The sequence below is a fragment of the Echinops telfairi genome, unplaced genomic scaffold (assembly GCF_000313985.2).
Source record: "Echinops telfairi isolate 266 unplaced genomic scaffold, ASM31398v2 ScPeMD7_5592;HRSCAF=6446, whole genome shotgun sequence".
Taxonomy (NCBI): Eukaryota; Metazoa; Chordata; class Mammalia; order Afrosoricida; family Tenrecidae; genus Echinops; species Echinops telfairi.
Genome location: NW_022109491.1, coordinates 14,241,843 through 14,261,806, shown reverse-complemented (window position 1 = coordinate 14,261,806; position 19,964 = coordinate 14,241,843). Strand labels below are relative to the sequence as shown.

General features: G+C 46.4%; 1 protein-coding gene across 1 annotated transcript in view; it reads right to left on the bottom strand.

The window, feature by feature from the left end:
* PTPRT (protein tyrosine phosphatase receptor type T) overlaps positions 1–19,964 on the bottom strand; it is a 459,397-nt gene that overhangs the window by 395,028 nt on the left and 44,405 nt on the right. Inside the window, exon 2 of the mRNA XM_045295498.1 lies at positions 10,968–11,077. Within this exon, the coding sequence (XP_045151433.1) occupies positions 10,968–11,077 (110 nt within the window). The remainder of the gene's footprint in view (positions 1–10,967; positions 11,078–19,964) is intronic.

Below are 19,964 nucleotides of genomic sequence, written 5' to 3'. Positions count from 1 at the left end.
CCAAGGGCCTGCACTTAGGTGTCAATGTCAAGGAACTACTTTTCCCTTGGAAGGAGATAGTCAAGAAAAGGCGAAAATGGCTCATAGGCTCAGGATGACGGGTGGAGGGCCACCTGCCATCACTGGAAACCAATGGAAGGAACAACAATCATAAGCTGAACTCTGGTCTGGAGACCTCAGAGTCAAGGCCAGATGCCCTGGTGATGGATGAAAGCCTCCAAACACGCTTCATTTGAGCCCAAACACAGCTCTTCTGACCACACCAGGAATAAAAGGGCCAGCCAGTTAAAAGTGGCAAATTCACATGGCATTGCCCAGCCCAGGTGGAAGTCCAACAGGAAGAACGTGGTCAAACATTGGAGATGAAATGAGAACTGCCTGTGATGTTTGAAGAGCCGCTGTGCAGCTTACCCACTGCCTCTGGGCATGGCTTAGAGAAAGGACCATGCCAGCCAGAGAGAGGGGCTTCCTTCTCAAGCCTTGAAGTGCTAGGTGGGAGGGTGAGGGGGGTGTTTCTCTTCAAAGCCCTCTCGGAACACAGTGCAATCAACACAGCTTCCTTCCCATCTAAAGAACAGGAGAGAGCCCACCCTATGCCAAATGCAAATCTAATTTTTCACTCCCCTCCTCTCTCCTAGGGCAGGTATGAATGCAGATTAAATTTAAATTGAAGATTAAAAAAGAAAAAAGGTTTCCTTTATTAAAGGTTCTGCTGCTGTGAGGTCGAGCCGAGTCCCTCTGACGTATAGCAACCCGATACACAACCGAGGGAAACACCGCCTGGTGCTTCACCGTCTTCACAGTCGTTATGCTTGAGCTCATTATGGCAAACCCTGCCCACCCACCTCACCGAGGCTCTTTCTGTTTCACTACCGAGCATGATGTCTTTTTCCAGGGACTGGTCTCTCCTGAGACTCTGGGTAAAGTTGAGAGAGGGAAGGTTCACTATCCTGGCTTCCAAGGAGCATTTTGGCTGTACTTCTTCCAAGACAGAATTGTCCCTTTTTACAGCAGTGCATCGGACATCTAGCGTTCTTTGCCAGCACCATGAATCAAATGCTTCAATGCTACTTGGGTCTACATGAACTTGAGGTCTACATGAACTTGAAAGTACCATGACTTGGGTCAGGCCCACCTTTGTCCTCAAAGTGACATCTCTGCTCACAGATTGGCCCGACACATCTTTTGATTTCTTGACTGAGCCTTCCTTGTTCATTGAGGGCGGATCCAAGTAAAACAAAGTCCTGAACAACTTCCGTTGTTCTTTGATCCTGATGTTTTATGATGGGAAGTTAAAAGCTGGGAGAGGAATTCTAGTGCAAATACATGAGAACTAGCCGAGGGTCTATTGTAATGATGGGATTCTCCAAGGATTCAGGTGACCCGAAGTTCCTCCAGCCGAGGAGAAAACAGATGAGGGTCCTGTGTCTCTGAAGTTGCCTGGGATGAACCCGCTCTCCAATATAGTGGTATCATGGTTACGATGCAACAGGGAAGATGGGTACAGCCCTAGGGTGAATGCCTTGCCACGCGCACATTGGCAATCAAAACCATCTGTGCACCCATGGCAATGTCCAGCTCTGTGAGCTCGCAGACATGGCCTCCCGTGAAGACAGATGGGCATTCCCATGTGCACACTGCAGGAATAGTTTCCAGCTGCAGCTGCATGGAATGATGAATGGATAGTGTGCAAACCTTTTCATTACCCGAAGAGCAAGGTGTGCTATGCTTTTAAGTAAGAAGAGCGATGCATCTGTTGATTCCCACCACCATGGTGCCTGGCTCCATCACAAACACCCGTGTGTTAAAATGAAAAAAAAAACAAAGCCCACCTCAGGCAAATAGTTAAGGCATTCTTGATATTTCCCAACTAGATGAAAGGCAGCTATAAGGGGCCCTAATATAAATGAACTTGCTACATCAGAACACAAATTCAATCCCTTTGTAGACCTCGAGTGCAAGAAATTATCCTTTTTTTAAAGTCATTTTATTAGGGGCTCATACCACTCTTATCACAATCCATACGTACATCAATTGTGTAAAGCACATTTGTACATTCATTGCCCTCACCATTCTCAAAACATTTGCTCTCCTCTTCAACGCAGAGTCCCTTTTACCAAAACACTTGTCAACCCAGCAGGCCTGTGCACAGCATCCACCCGGGGCTGCCTGCGTTGGTCAAGGCTCTTGGAAGGCAAACATCCTATGCTGGTTGATGGATGGTCTACAATCTAGGACAAATGGCTCCTAGACATCCCAGTGTCCTGGCTTCTAAGATTTAGGAAGGCCTCTGGGTAGATCTGTGTGTGTGCATTTACCGTCTTGCAAAAGAACAGTGGAACCACCTTCTCTCCAAGAGAGGGAGAAAGGCCGATAGGCAGGGCTGTGGTGGGCTCTGGCAGCTCAGTTGTAGATGCTGTTAGTAAAACACAAAGGGGTATGGACAGAATGATGCTTCCCTGGGTATCTTCAATTACATAGAAGTGTTGGTTTGGCGGCCCTGAGCAGAAAAAGGGCCAGTGCTTCTTAAATTGACACCTTAAGAACAACTAGCACCTGGGTGTGCATGATGGACGGGACCATAATGTGAGATGGGGAGAGGCGGATTCTGGCAGAGTGATAAGCAAAGACAGGCTGGCAGCAAGGCCGTCTGAACAGGTAGTTACCGAGGATCACATCGCAGAAGGGGACAATTGGATTTATTTAGGGCAGTGCTGCTGCTCAGCCGTGGCTGCACATTAGAATTCCCTGAGGAAATTCAAAACAAAACACCCACATTGAACCCATTCCCCCTGAGTCTGGTTTAATTGGAGGATGCTGGATGAGAGGGGGGTTTCTAAACGTTCATGGGAAGATTCTACATTCTTTTCGTTCCATTTCTCTGTAAACATTTTGAATTTTTTCAATCCATTCATGCCATGCACGGATCTGTGTATCCATCTTAGTTATCTGTTCATCCCTGGGTCCATCCATTCATCCAAATGTTGGTGCTTTTCAAGTACATTTTTGATCTTCAGCTGGGCTTGAGAGCCTTGAAATGGGTTAGGTGAAGGTTTCATTCCCACCCTTGTGAAGATAAAGCCCAAATCCCCACACATTCATTTCGAGGATATTTCATTGAGCACCTACTGTGTGCAAGCCACTTTTTTGAGACCCTTGGGATACACTGAAGAGCAAGAACAAAGGCAGTGTATTGTAAAAGGCCTGTTTTCCTGCAAAAAGAAGAAATGTGGCCCGTGTCTTCATGGAGGCCTGGCTGAGGACCAAATACGAGTAGCGTGTGGACACTGTAGGAAGAAATGAGAACTGGTGGGGGATCTGTTTGGGGACAGCTGCCTGGAGGTGTGGGTGAGGCGGAGCCGTTCCTGAAGAGTGTCAGGCAGGGAGAACGCCCTTGTCAAAGCCACATGGATCAGGAGGAATTGGGTGGGCTTGAGAAAATGAGAGGGAAAGAGGATATAAAGGCAGACCAGGGTCAGACCATTGGGTCTCCTGGGATGAAGGCAGAGGAGAGAAGTAATGTGAGATCTTTTTAGATGTTCTCTCTGGCGGGGGACCGGCAGAGAGATCAATGAGGATGTATGGAGGTGTTTAAAGCATTGGCTAAGTGCTCAATATGGGGTGTGGTAGTAAAGATGGGGCCCTAAGGTAAGGACTAACATTTCTAGCTTGAAACAGAGGAACAACAAACCCATACTGCCATCAGGTCGTTTCTGACTCCTAGCAACCCTCTCGAACCTAGTAGAAACGTTCCACTGGGTTTCAAAGGCTTTGCTCTTCATGGAAGCAGATTGCCACGTCTTCCTCCCGTACAGTGGTGCGGGTGTTCAAGCTGCCAACCTTCAGGGAACAGAGGAGTGCTTGACCACCATGCCACCCGAGCTGCTTTGCAGAAAAACACCAGGAGCTTTCCCTCAGCTACCAGCCTGGCTTGAGTTAATACCTAACAGCAAGTTGCCTTGTGCAGGCTGCGGAACCTAATTAACTTAGATTCAGTTTGAGTTATGCAAATGATGGCTCTGAGCTGGATTTGTCACAAGCCAGCTGATCCCTTCCTGCCTATACTACCTCCTGTCCAACTGGCCCCCATCCCATCCTTCCTGTTACCCCTCTGTTTACCAAAGCCGTGTCTGGGGTCAGCGAGCCCTGAGGGGCCTGCAAGGCCAAGGTAGAAGGCAGGAGTGTCTAGGCAGTCAACTGAGCCAGGGACCTTCACTGGACCAGGGGGCGTCTCTCCTGGAGAGCCAGCTCATGAGCCATCCCCATGGCCTGCCAGCCCACCCACCCCCTCCAGCCATGTTTGTATCTGCTCCAGTCCTGTTCAGAATGCCTTCCTGCCTCAGAACTTGTGCCAGGCACACTGATGGAATGTTGATTCCTGGGGCCCATGTTTTTGGTTCAGATCAAATCCAACCATCTGTATGCTAGAAAAATATTGACAGCCCTTTGACCTATTGTCCCCTCTGAAGGCAGCTCCCACACATTCCCCCACCTTGTTTTATTTAGGCAGAGTCTGGGTTTTATTTAACTCTGAACGCTGGGTGCCTAGAATAGCTTGTGAGATAAATGTCAATCAACTCTTGCATAATCAAGACACCCATTCCTGCCTCATTAGGGTCCGCTCGTTCCCTTTAAGCTTCCAGATTTATACACTGTAATTAGAAACTTGGTGATTTTGACTGCTAAACAGAAAGGCTTACTGGGAAGCTTTGCATGCCTGAATCTTAAATATTTTCACACTTCGTTAACCCAGTTGCTAGTGCAACATCTTCTGGTCCAATTCCCTCTACTGTGTGATTTTTATTTTTGGATAGAGACAAGAACAATTAATTGAATTGAAACACATATTGATTACTGTTTTTCATGAACTCTGAACAGCTTGTTTCTAAATGATTTTATTGAAGAGTTTTCAGATAACTGTTTGGCTGGGTGGTTTCCCTGGTGACCTCGCGCAGGCTGTAAGTGCCTGTCTGCGGTGGTGGCAACAGTCTGTTTTCGATGAGTCCTAGCTGTTACTGAGAGATAAGTAGGGCTGGAGTGGCCATAGTACCCTCTCCACATACATGCCCTGACTGGGAGCCCTGAGAACCCATTCAAATCTAGAGCAGGCTCTGGAAGACGCTGTGCTAATGGCACGTTTTGCAAATCTCTGGTGGACTTAGTTCCACAGACCCCACAGGAGCAGAGAGATCACTCTGTCCAGTGAATGGTGGCATGATTCATGTAATAGCCCCACTGGTTTCACTGAGCAGAGCCTTGTAAATCAGCCTATAACCCCCACCATCCGACTGTGCACCAGCTTCATTCCCTGGTCAGAGGGCATCAAGGACCCTCCAGGGAAAGGGAATGGCCTGCACCCAGGTCTCAGGGCAGGGGTCCAGTGGTGTGACATTATAAAAAAGGGAAGGAGGCCAGCAGGCAGTCACTGAGGAGTATGGCGGATGATGAGTTTGGAGCAGGAAAGGGGCCATGTTATGGAGCCTCGTAGGCCATGATAGATAATCGGCTTCTCCAGATGCAATTGGATGCAAAAGAAGCTCTGGTGGCACGATGGTTAAGTGCTCTGATGCTATCCAAAAGGATGGAGTTCCCAATCCACCCAGAGGCTGCATGGGAGAAAAGACCTGGGCAATTTGTTTTCATAAAGACCACGGGTCTCAGAGAACCAATGGGGCACCTCTGTTCTGTCATAGCGTGTTATCTGTGAGTTGGAATCAACTCCAGAGCACCTAACAACAGCAACATGGATGTGACAAGGAGTCTCCACGTGGGACAAATGGTTAGTGCCCTGGGCTGCTAACTGAAAGGGTGCTGATCCTAGTCTATGCTAAGCTTCTTGGAAGATACACTCGTGAGCTACTTCTGAAATCGTAACTAGTTGAAAACCTCTGGGGCATAAGTCTTCTCTGACACATATGGGGTTGCTTTGAGTCAGACTTGACTCGATGGCAGTGGGCTTTAGGGGGTTAACTAGAGGTAGCCATGTAGTCCAGTCTTTCCAGAAAACAAGTCTTCCAGCACACCCAGTTCACGGTCCCTTGACCTGGGAAGTATTCCAATCCTGTTAACATGCAGGAGTATTCAGAACTGACCATTGGATGTAGAGGGGAAGACTTACTATGCGCCTACTTTCTGTTACTTGTAAGGGTTTTAACAGGTGAGACCAGAGACCTCGTGCTTGGTAGAGGGTCAGCACCAAGAAGGAGGAAGACTATAAGTGAGATGGCTTGACATAACAGAATGAGCTCAAACATAGCAGTGATTTGGGGATGGCATAGGACTGAGCAGTGTTTTGTTTGGTTGTACACGGTGATCGCTATGAGTCTACACTCTGCTAGAGTCTATCAGCTCAGCAGAGTTGGGACTACTGACCCATGAGGGATTCGAGCTTCAACGTTTTGAAGAGAGAGCAGGAACTCAATGCCAGAGAATGAAATGCTGAGGTTCCCACTCAGGTCTGTGTACCTTCACAGCCATTTCCTTAGAGATTGGCCCATCTCCTGATCTTCCTAAATGGAAGATCCAGGCTGGAAGATGTTTAGAATGGCTCTCGGTCCAGTTCACCTCAAACTTTAATATGCACACCATTCACCTGAGAATACTGTTAAAACTCAGGGTCTCACTCAGTGGGCCTGGCCGGGGCCTGAGATTCTTCTACCTGTCTAACGAGTTCCTTGTCGGTGTGCAGGCTTTTGGTTCCTGCACCATGCTTTGTGAGGTAGTGCAGTGACATGACCCTGACCCCTCTCTCCACACAGCCTGTTTTCCTCCTGAGAGTAATGACTATAGACACACCTTCTGCATCTCCCACTGAGGTGCGAATCCATGAAGATCCGAGACCATGTTTTCATGTGCTCTTATACTTCCTGTTGTGGTGGTTAGGTGATGTCAGTGGGATTTGGTGAATACTCTGAGCTCCTGCATCAGTGGGCCAGGAGAAAGGTCAAGGTTGTTGTAGAATTAGGATGTTTATAGTCCTGGGGTAGCAAGAGGGCCAGGGCTGGACTCCCTTCCCATAGCAGGGGTGGTCCTAAGAGCTGACAATTTGTGGTTCTAGGAGGCTCACCAAGATAAGAACTCATCACTGATGGGAGGCTGTCGGAGCCAGGGGATCAGCAAGAAAGGGGTAGATGCGGCAGAGCTTCCCTAAGGTCTGCCAGGTACAATGTATTCCAAGAAACAGCCTGAGCCCTCATCGTGGATTCATGGATGATGCACATATCTTTGTCTTCAGGCGTGTTTCCCACATGTCCCATAGCTCATGAGCGTCTGCGTGATCTAGTAAGAGTATCAAAACCACATTTGCTCACTCCTTTTCTTAAAACTTTCCTAGCGCTTTCTAGTGGCTTTCTAGTGACATAGTGGATTACTAACTGCATGGCCAGCAGTTTGAACCCCCTCTATCCCCTCACCCCCCAGCTACTCAGAGGAGGAAATATGGGGCCTTCCATTCCACCACCGACTGACAACATCAGAACCCCACAGAGGCAGTTCTACTCTGCCCCATAGGGTTGCTATGAATCAGAATTGACTCGATGGAAGCGAGTTGACTTTGAAGGCTTTCCACAGTTCTTCAGGTGAAACAGGTGCTCTCTGCCATGGCTAGGACAGCCTTCCGTCGTCTGAGCTGCCCACCACCACCTGCATGGTCTCAGCAAGGTCTTCTAGGTTCACTCAGGCCACTTTCCCATGTTTCAAACATGCAAATGCAGCACCTTTGCACCAACTCATTTCCTTTAAGCATCGTCACCTCCTTACCTTCCAGGACTTTGGCCACAGACACGGTTTAAACAGCATTGTGGCTCCCAAGTGAGGCATATGCTTGGGTTTTGTAAATTTGACATCGATTTTCTTTTTCTTGGCTTCTAAGGACCCAGTGGAGAGGAGCCTTAGTGGTCCACTGGTTACGTGTTGGGCTGCTGACAGCCAGGTCAGTGCTTTCAAAACCCACCCACAACTGCACGGGAGGGAGATGGGGCAGTCGTGTCCAGTAAACATGTTTAGCTTTGGCTCCCTATGAGGCTGACTTCAGGGTGGTCTGGTGATGCTCTGAGCTCCTGCATCAGTGGGTGCAGTGAGGCCTATGGCTATAGAGCCATGCCGCAGGGGCGCCATGAGTTGTAATCGACAAGGTACAGTGTTGTTTTCTAGTATCCAGCTGAAGTCAGGAACTGTCTGACACTCTGATGCCCCCCAAAAGGGGACAGGATAGAAACTTAGAGACAGACTGGGACTTTCTCAAACCCTCTTAGCTTTCAGTGGAGGTGGGGATGGTGAGGGGTAGGCGTGTCTAGAAATAGACCAGAAGTTATGACTTGTATTCACTGGGATAGAAATGTAGCTCTAGCCACGATGACCAGTATTTACACAGCCCTATGATGCGCTGGCCTGTGATCTGCATGGTCTGCAGTTCAAACCTACCAGCAGCTCTGCGGAAGAAAGACTGGGCTTTCTATACTCCCATCCACAGGGGGGTGCTGTAAGTCATCATGGACTCGATGGTTATGAATAATAATAAATCCTTGGTGGCACTACAGGTTAGGCACGGGGCTACTAACTGCCAAGTGGTGCAAGCCCACCAACGACTACCTGGGAGAAAGACTGCTACGCGTGAAGGATTAACCTAAAGATTTCTTAGAAACCCTGGAGAGGAGTTCTACTCTGTGCGCTAGGGGCGCGCTTTTGGAGCTGGGATCCACTTGATGGCGGTTGTGTGGGCTCCATGGTGGCAATCAGTCCCTGGGGGTACGTTCGGGGAAACACAGGGCTGCTAGTTGAAAGGGTGGCAGCTCAAACCCACCCAAGGTGCCTCAGGAGGCAGGCTTGGCGATCTGCTTCTGCAAAGCAGGACGTCGAAAGCCCAGTGGGGCACAGATCCACTCTCGAGGGAGGTGGCATGAGTTGGAAGCCAATGATGGATCATGAAGCCTCCCACCCTTTTGCCCTGTGGCTGCATCCAAGGCTGCGCATTGCTGCATGCTTCTCCATTTGTGTTGATCTCCTTTTTTAAAAAAAAAAATTTATTGGGGGGAAAAAATAAGCTTTTTGACTCCCGGGGAGGGTGATTTGTAATTTATGGATTTCTCTCTAGAAGTTACAACCAGAACCTAATTTTAAAAATCAAATTGGTTTCATCTAATTAAATTTGGAAATTGCCTCATAAACACATACTCCATTATAAGTGTCTTCCAAAGCAACGTTCCTCAGCTCGCTGTCTGGGGCAGGGTTGGGTTGCGTCCAGCATGGGAGGAGTTCTGGATTTTGGCTCACGGACGTGTCCTCCCAGCAATGGCTTCCACGGCCTGAAGAGCAGCCCACAGGCCAGCAGAGGGCTGCTTACACTCTAACCCCCAGGGGGATCTTGTGAACGGTAGGTTTGGATTCAGTGGGTCTGGGGTGGAGCCTGGAGAGCTGGATTTCAAATAGCTCCCTGGTGATGGCGCTGCTGCTGGTCCATGGACAGCGATGGCGAGGTTTCGGCACCTGCAGCCAGGAGACACGACCTTGCCATTTTGGCTCTGTGGCCTTGGCCTTTTTGCTTTGCCTCTGAGTCTCAATCTCATTTTTATGTGGGGATAAGAGCGACCCTTTAGAACAGCCTTTCCAGGGGCTACATGCGGGGCTAAGCACATATTTAATTTGCTCCTCACAGCAGTCCAGTGAGATAAGCTGTCTGGTTACCCTGGTCCTCAGATGAGAAACCCGAAGCTCTAAACTGGAGTTGGTAGACTGCCTCTTTCCTGAGAAAGGCTGGGCTTTGTGACACCAGCCTGCTCTGAACGGGTGTTCTCGGCACCACCCTGTGCACACAAGATGGTTTCCTCCAGAGACGTGCTGGGTCGGTCCCATTCAGCCTCAATCTTTCTTCCTCCCCAGTCAGTCCTTGGCTGTCTCTGCCGAGCACTTTCTCCCTGATGGGCCAGCATCTTCCCCAGCCCACTCTCAGTAGGTGTGTGGAGGGCACAGGCTTCCACAGCATAACTCACTGGCCTCCACCCACCCATGGGCCTCGCGTCCATGTTTCAGCTTGGAGACACTGGTGTCCTGTCCCACCTCAGACTCCCACCAACCTCCCTCCAGCAGTGATTATTAACCTACTTTACAGAGGAGGAATCTTCTGATGGTCACATGACACTGATGGGGTGGGGGTTGGGGATAGTCGGCGCCATCTTTCTGGCTTCAGCATCTATGTCCTATCCTCTGCTGTACTGAGTTTCTGTATCTCGGACCACAGGCTCAGGCTCTCCCAGAATATAAGAGCTGGGAGGGCAGCCAGCTCTGCCTCTTCTCCCTAGTCGGATCTTACCGATGTCTACTTACGGAGTTGTGTTTTATGGTCTGTTTTTATATTTGTTATGTATGATATATTTCTAGTCTTAGAAAGGAATGTTGTGTTGGCTTAAGGGGTTCATCCCTACCTGTAGAGACACTGCCCATGACAAAGATGTGCCTTTGCTGTTTACTGCTGAGAGAGGAGGGGTTACTTTGAAACCATCACCGGAGGATACAGTGGAATGTACCTTGGGCACAGAGCAATTTAGACCTTGAGGACCCTGTCTCTCTGGAGACAACACTAGGACCCTCTTTGAATCTTAGGAACTGACATGAGCGGGGTGAGAGGCGTGCTTTCCAGATGAGCTCTATCTTCTGCGGGCCAGGCTTGGCTGGCTATTTTTTTGTGCTATGTCAGGAGACTCTGACTTCCTGAGTCCTGACTCTGTGCCGAAGAGATCAATAATCACCAGACTCGGTGCCCTGAGTGCCCACATTTCTTTGTCACTGTAGACAGCAAGAGAGCTCAAGTGTGTGCTTTCTTCCCACTCTCCTCTCAGAAGCATTATGGGAAGTTGTGCCTTCCCCATGTGACTATCCTCAGTCGGGCTCCACGGACGGGGTTTCCACCAACTTCAGGTGGAAGAGGCTAGAATAAAGATAAGCTACTTGATGCCCGGAACAGGCCTCCGTACCTCGTAGAGGGTGATAATGCCATTGGTTTCGTTGGGAGGTTTCCACTGGATGTAGATCTTCTCCTCAAAGGGTCCTCCTTGGATGGATTCGAGGGGAACCGCTCCTGGAACTACAGAAAGGAAAAGTTATGAACTTTGAGGTCACCTTCTTTCTTATTTCCCTGACCCTCCAGCCCTAGGACAGGCACTGGTAAAGTTGGTCTGTGAAGGACCAACGAGCAAGGCTTTCACCGTGCGCACATTATAAAGTCTGCGTTGCAGTTAGTCAACTCTTGGGTGCTGTGGGAGCATCAACGCAGCCGTAGACATCACACATGCAAATGGGGGTGGCTGTGTGTCAATAAATATCAACACTATGGACTGCTCAAAGAACAAATCTGTCTTGGAAGTAGTCAGAGTGCTCCTTAGAGGCAAGGATGGTGAGATTCCATCTCATCTATTGTGGACACATTATGAGGAGAGACCAGTCCCTGGCGTAGGACATCATACCTGGTAAAGCGGAGGAGCAGTGACAGAGAGGAGATGCTCAACAAGTTGGACTGATCGTGGATGTGACAATGGGCTCTCAAGCTTAGGAGCAATTGTGAGGATGGCACAGGTCTGGGCGGTGGTTCATTCTCTTCTGCATTCGGTCACTATGGGTTGGAACCAACTCAGTGGCATCGAACAACAACAACATGTTTCAGTAAAACTTTATTTCCAAAGGCAGGCAGTGTGGCAGAGTTGACCCACGGGGCCACAGTTTGGCCCAGCAGCTGATGGCTTGGCTTCTGCAGGCTGACTGAGAAAGTCTGTCCCAGAACTAATCCTGATCAGCCCACCCAGCCTTACAAACTGGTGGGAACTAAGATCCAGCCTACCTTGTCCTGAGAAACTATTTAGCTGTCTCACTACTCAGCATCCCACGCCTGGTTCATGGTTAAGGCTTAACTATTATGTGCTGGTTATGTCAGTATTCAGCCCTCCTGGGATTGCTTCTGTAGCCATGTCAGCCTTCTGACCAGAAGTCCTTTCTGCTGGAATTGGCCATGAACATGACCATGAAGAAAAATCCAAACCACAAAATCCATGCTGCACAAACTTCCAGCGAGAAACACCCGAAGGGAGTCATGAATTCTTGTGAATCATTACCAGGTCTATTATATTTTGGGACTTTTAAAAGCACTGACTCGTTGATGGGAATTTTATATACATTATTTCATTTAAGCCACAAACAGCCCTGCCGCTGGTGTGCCTGGTCTTTCTTGGTGCTGATCAGTGAACCAAGGCAGGGAGCATCACGTACCTTTTTTCAAGGTCACCCAGCTCCTAAGTTGGGAAGAGAGAACTCAACACCTGCCTGTGAGCCTCCAAGCATATACTCTTAACTGTCACACGATGCCGGTCTAGATATAGCTTTGGGCATATGCTGCAATCAGTTCGCTATTGTTAAATTAAAATATATTTAGTGATTTTCCTCATTAAGGACATGATACAGAGTTTGTTGAATATTAAGAAGAATATCCAGAAAAGATTAAGAACAGAAAAGAACTAAATCTCTCATCACTCCCATCCCTGAAGATAACAAATGCTGGGTCTTTTGGGTTTTTTTTTTGCTCTAGCCTCCTTATGCCTATGCATAAACATGTTATTTTTTAAAGTTTAACTCATGCTGTGCAAACTGGGTTTTTACCTTCTTTTATCACGAAGAAAATCACAGGCTTGTTGTTAATCCTTAAATGTGCTTTGGGGCCCTGTATATATTGGCTGCCTAGGGGAAGGAGGGGAGGGAGACCTGGTGGTGTAATGGTTACACACTGGGCTTCTAATTGCAAGGTCAGTAGTTCGAAACTACCAGCCATTCTTAGTAGGCCAAAATAGATAAAGCATTTTACCTTTAAGGCTCTTGATAGAGCCCAATTATCTTTGAGGAAGTTTGTCACATTCTGGGTGCCCCAATATCAGAACATACCTAATATCTCTGATGCTTGCCAACACTGACTATTCTTAAAAAAACAAAAAACTAGGTGTGTATTTTATATGGGATGAGGGGTAGTTTGTGTGGTTGTGTGTGTTTACCTCAAATCAACCAAACACATTGCCATTGAGTCTGTTCTCACTCATGACCAGCCCTACAGGCCAGAGTAGAACTTCTGTGCGTTTCTGAGGCTGTAGCTCATCTTTCGTCCCTGGAGCAGCTGGTGCTTTCAAACTGCTCACCTTGTGGTTAGCAGCCCAACACATAATCCACTATGCCATCAGGGCTTCATTTTTAGAACCATATACATTAGAAATGTCTTAAATGAGGAAAAATGACCTAAAATATATATTTTTTTAAATCATTTAATTGGGGGCTCATACAACTTTTATCAAAATCCATACAATATCCAGTGTCAAGCACATTCGTATATCTGTTGCCATCATCATTCTCAACACATTTGCTTTCTACTTGAGCCCTTGGTACCTGCTCCTCATTTTTCCCCTCCCTTCCCACTCCCTGCTCCCTCATAAATCCTTGGTAATTTATAAATTATTATTTTGTCATGTCTTACACTGTCTGAAATCTCCCTTCACCCACTCTTCTATTGTCTTTCCCAAAGGAAAGGGGTTATATGTAGTTCCTTGTAATCAGTTCCCCCTTTCTACCCCACCTTTCCTCCACCCTCCCGGTATCGCCACACAAACCACTAGTCCTGAAGGGATCATCTGTCCTGGATTCCCTGTGTTTCCAGTTCCAATCTGTACCAGTGTATATCCTGTGGTCTAGCCAAATTTGTAAGGTAGAATTGGGATCATGATAGGGGGAGGGGAAAGAGGAAGCATTTAAGAACTCGAGGAAAGTTGTATGTTTCATCATTGCTACACTGCACCCTGACTGGCTCATCTCCTCCCCACAACCCTTCTGTAAGGGGATGTCCAGTTGTTTACAGATGGGCTTTGTGTCCCCACTCCGAACCCCCCCTCATTTCCAATGATGTTTGTTCTTTGAAACCTGCCACCTGATCCCTTCGACACCTCATGATCACACAGGCTGGTATGCCTCTTCCATGTGGTCTTTGTTGTTTCTGAGCTAGATGGCCGCTTGTTTACCTTCAAGCCTTAAAGAGCCCAGATGCTATAGCTTTTGATAGCTGGGCACCATCAGCTTTCTTCATCACATTTGCTTATGCACCCGCTTTGTCTTCAGCATAGTGTCAGGAAGGTGAGCATCATGGGATGCCAGTTTAATAGAACAATGTGTTCTTGTATTGAAGGAGTACTTGAGTGGATGGCCAGTGTCCATATTTTTAAAGGATAAATTTGTATTATATATTTAACTTTTCACTTTCCTATCATGTGTATGGGAGGAAATAATGTTATAATGTCCATAAACAAAGATATTTTCTTGATTGACCTATCATCTATCCATATCCATTAAAAAATCACTAATGTACATATAAGGGGGCATCATTTTGGGGTGGGTAAATTTCATTATCATTTAATTCAACATCCCCATAGACTTTGGGAAGCTCCCTATACAAGAAGAAAAGGCAAAAGTAGACAAGACCTTCCTGAACTTGGAGAACATGAAGTGTACACAGTTGAAAGCCTGTCTTAACCAGATCTCTAGATTTAGAAATATGCATGCATTATAAAGGCGTTGTGTTGTTCAAACCCACCAGCCACTCATTGGGAGAATTGTGAAGCTGTTCACATAAAGATGATTGACAGTCTGAAAAACTCTGCATAGGGTTGGTGTGAGTTGGAATTTATTTGATGGCAGTGAGATTTTGTTTGTTTTCGTTTCTAATAGTCTAAAAGAAATTTCCCAAGTGGGTGGTGCTAGAATGTTCCAGGGGGCTGCAAAAGCAGATGCCTATACTTTATCTTTGATTATGGGCTACAGTACAAGAGTTTTTAATTGACAGAGGGCCACTGGAAACTTTTTTTTTCTGAGAAGGGTGCTTCAGGCCAAATAATTTGGGAACCTATGGTCTAATAGAATAATTGAACAACAAAAAGAACATAGAAACCATCCCATACATGCATGGGTAGTATGGCCAGTCAGTTAAAACTTTTTTTTTAAGTGAGAGGGGCTAGGATAATTCATTTACATTGGAATAATTAAAATAAGATTCCCATCCCAAACATTGTCATGAGTCAAATTGTGTTCTCCCCAATATGGGTCAACCTGGCTAAGCCATGATTCCCCATGTATTGTTTTTCCCTAGTTTGAGATGTGTTGTAAATCCTAACCTCTGCTAAAATTATACTACAGAGGATTAGGGAGCCCTGATCATACCTTGGGCTGCTTAATGCAAAGTCAGTGCTTCCAAACACCAGCAGCTCTGAGGGAGAGTTTTAGAAACCCACAGGATTTCTGTACTGAACTGTAGGCTCAGTTCTATAATGTCCTATATGGTTGCTGTGAGTTAAAATCAACTTGATGGGACTCCACTGGAAAACACTCATAAAGGCCAATTTTTGTCAGTGGCTTACTTTCTGTTGTTATTTTGTTTTGGTTTTTGGGTTTTTTTATTGTTGTTGTTGTTATTGTTAGGTTGGTTTTGACTTCCTTTGCCGTTTTGTTTGGCTTTGCCTGGTTTTTGCACTTATTAATGTCTCTGCATGTCTATTTAGGTAAGACAGGCAGGATAAACAATTCGGAGAGAAAAGAATGGGACCAGAGGTTCGGGGTGGATATGGGAGAAGGGGAGGTGGGGAAAAAGGAAGGGGAAGTGGGAAACCAACTCAGGGACAAGGGAACAACAAGTGAACTAAAATCAACGGAGAGAAGGGCACAGGATGCCTAGTGGGACTTAACCAGGGACAATGTAACAGCGAAGAATTTAAAATCCTGAATGAAGGCCAAACCTGATGGTGGGACAAGAGGCAAGTAAAAGGAAATAGAGGAAAGAACCAGGTGTCAAAGGACATTTATAGAGGTCTAAACACAGGCATGTACATATGTAAATATATTTATATATGATGATGGCAAAATAGATCTATGTGCATATATTTATAGGTTTAGTATTAAGGTATCAGATGGACATTGGACCTCCACTCAAGTACTCCCTCAATGCAAGAAAACTTTGTTCTTTTAACCTGGCACTCCATGATGCTTACCTTCTTGACACCCTTGCTGAAGACAAAGTGGGTGCATGAGCAAATGTAGTGAAGAAAGCTGATGGTGCCCAGCTATCAAAAGATATAGCATTTGGGGTCTTAAAGGCTTGAAGGTAGTAAATAAGCGACCATCTAGCTCAGAAGCAACAAAGCCCACATGGAAGAAGCACACCAGCCTGTGTGATCATGAGGTGTCTATGGGATCAGGTGTCAGGCACCAAAGAATGAAAAATCATCATTGTGAATGAGTGGGAGTGTGGAGTGGGGACCCAAAGTCCATCTGTAGGCAACTGGACATTCCATTACAGAAGGGAGGCGGGAAGGCGATGAGCCAGTCAGGGTACAGTGTAGCAAGAATGAAACATACAACTTTCCTCTAGCTCTTAAATGCTTCCTCCCCACCATTGTCATGATCCCAGTTCTACCTTACAAACTGGGCTAGACCAGAGGATGTACACTGGTACAGATGGGAACTGGAAACACAGGGAATCCAGGACAGATGATCCCTTCAGGATCAGTAGTGAGAGTGGCGATACCGGGAGGGTGGAGGGAAGGTGGAGTAGAAAGGGGGAGGATTACAAGGATCTACATATAACCCCCTCCCTGGGGGATGGACAACAGAAAAGTGGGTGAAGTTAGACATCAGAGTTTGTAAGACATGACAAAATAATAATTTATAAATTACCAAAGGTTCATGACGGAGAGGGTGCGGGGAGGGAGGGGAATAAATGAGGAGCTGATGCCAAGGGCTCAAGTAGAAAGCAAATGTTTTGAGAATGATGATGGCAACAAACGTACAAATGTGCTTGACACAATAGATGTATGTTTGGATTGTGATAAGAGTTGTATGAGCCCCTAATAAAATGATTTTTTTTTAAAGTCTCCATCTGCCACAAATCAGGCTTTTCTGTTGCACACTCTTACAGAATCTTTTCAGAACCTCTAAATAGACAGGTTGATTAACAGTCTGACCTGGTGGAACAAACTCCGAAGCACCACAAGTAGATATTTTGGTGTTCAGAATGAGGTTTGTAATCAATCTGCATTTCACCTTTTTTGAAATGAGAAAACCACTCATACGCATGCGTTTTTTCTATAGCACTGTCCTTGTAAGCTATGTTCAACATCACAACAGTTTCTGCAACATTTTTCCTGAGCAGGAAACAAGATTTCACAGCTGCACACTGATCTCTTAAATAGGCCATCACAATAAATGAAGTTAGAGTAAAACTGCTTTTATGAAAAAATTCACTGGGACCAGAGAACTTCCCCACCAGTGACACCACTGGGTGCACTAACTCAGAGTGAGTTGCTTGATGCTTGCCTAGCATGAAAAACGCATACCGTGAAAGCTCTGCTCGGCCCAAAGCAATTCCAGATTTTGGGGGGTATGCACTCGTACGCATTTGGTGTTGAATTACACTTCTTAGTTGTTTTGTGTCCAGAAACCTCTAACTGTTGCCCAATTGTCAGGCCCACAAATTGTTATGGAGCCCCATGTGTGATCCTGATCCTCAGTTCTAAAAACGTTGCCTTGTATAAAAGGTCACAGCATTTGCTCAACACCTATGCACCACTTCCATATACTTGAAACCACATGTAGATTACATAGAATACCTGAGGCCACTGCCGTGTAAATACTATGTAAATAGCACTTTAACTCCCTCTGAGTCTGAGAGGTTGCTATGACCACCGTTCTAACTGCTTCTTCCCTCCCCTGAAATGCTTTGACTCTCAGGTGTGTGATTCTCAGGTTCAATAGATGTGGAAACCTTGGATAACAAGGAAGTGTGGGGAGAAAGACGGAGCATATTTTATAGACATAGCTTTAACACTTTTGGAAGATATTTAAAGGAAATATTCTTAAGATTTCAGGGTAGGGAACCAAACTCACGGCATTGAGCCAATTCTGAGTCACAGTGACCCTGTAGGACCGAGTTCCACTGCTCAGTGGCTTTCAGAGCCTGTGAATGTTTAATGGAGTAGGAACTCTTCTTCTTCAATTCTGACTCATTAGGATTCTATATAGGACTGCAAATCATGATGGGAGCAAGCGGCCTCATCTTTCACTCCCTAGGAGGGATTCTGGCTGCTTTGAGTCACCCACCTGGTGGTTAATAGCACAATGCTTAACTCACTGTGCCACACAAACTCCTCGGGGAGGAAACCCCCCACTAAAACCAGGCAAGCTGCCATCTAGTGCCTTCTGAGTCACAGTGACCCTACAGGACAGGAGGACTGCCCCTTTGGGGTTCTGAGACTTTAAACATCTGAAGCAGAGACACAGCCTCTACTCTCCTCTTTGGATCAGCTAGTGGGTTCTAACCACTGACCTTGTCGTCAGCAGCTGAAAGTGTAGCTTTAGTTAAGCAGGGGGAGCGTATCTTAAATAAGACTTTCCTTGCCTTCATTCACAAGCAGATTTTGAGGGAAGACTTCAAACACAAGGAGCTTACCTGGGAGATCAGCCAGGCCAGGCTGGCAAGGGGGAGAGGAGTGTAGCCGGGGAGGGAAAGAAGCCAATGCAAGGCGTACAACCCAGCAAATGACCACAATGTGTCCTCAGATGTGAGAAAAACGCCACTCCAAGTGTGGCTTCTAGAACTATTTCTGGTCCATAACACAATTGGCTCAGACATATAGATTTTAACAGCAGGGGCTTATATTTGGATGGTTATTGTTTCTGTTTATCCTCCCTGGTGACTTCTGTTGTATTTTATAATAGCAGTCCTCAACTGATTGGGAGTGCTATCACGGCAGCGAATACGCAACACTGAGGTTGAAGGGTTTGAGAAGTGCAACTCTCCTGCCAACCCAGGAGGTGGGGGTGGAAACTGGCTCTAATTTATCCATCAAATTCCTGTCTTTGATGGCTTGAGGCTGCTTTGTGGGGCATTAAGTGTCTGGTACTTCTTGGCTTTTTCTGTGCGAAGGTCAAGCTTGCCTCTGGAGAGGTGGGTAGAGAAGCATGTGTTTGCAGTGAAGGATCAATTATGAAGATATGGTGGGTCATCAACCAGGTCTGCTACAAAGTCTGCCTCTTTCTCCCATACTCTCAAGAGGAAAAAACCTGTACTATATGAAAATTAAGAATTGATCTTTATCAAATGAAAAAAAAATCCATTAACAGCAATATACAAGGAGCCCCTTTACAAATCAGTTAAGAAAGGGATAATAGTAAATGCATACCTTGAAAGAGGCTCAGCCTCCTTAGTAAATTAGTAAATTCAAATAAAAGCTCAATGATGTATCTTTCTGTACTACACAAATGGACTTGGATATAGAAGCCTGATAATACAAAGTGTTTATAAGGATGAAAGAAATAGCATTTTTCGAGTACTGCCAGGAACATTAGGGGATGAAAGTGTAAACTACCACGACCCCTTTGGGAAACCATTTGGTATCATTTAATATGCCCTTCTCACTACTTACCCTTTCCTAGGTATATGTTGCATAGGTTTGAGAGACTGTTTAGAAATATTCATAGCACCAATGTTGACAGATATTCCCACCTGGAAACAACTCTAATATCCACTCGCAGAAGGATAGTGAATTAAATAAGACTCTATCTGTAACAAGGACAAGAGCATAATATAACTCCCTCCATCAACATGGATGAACAGAAAGACAAAGATGGTGGACAAATACCCGTCACGCAGCACCCAGACCACAAAACACAACAGAAAATGAGCCAAGCCCACTGCTGTCAAGTCACTTCCTATAGAACAAAGCGTGGCTGTCCCCGTGATTCGCCAAGCTGTAATCTGTAATGGGATTCAGAAGCAGACAGACAGACACATCTTTCCTCGCAGAGCAGACGTAGGGTTAGAACCACCAACCTTCCAATTAGCAGCCAAGCACTTAATGCCGTGTGCCACCCGGACTCCTATAGCCATGGGGGAACTAGCAAAG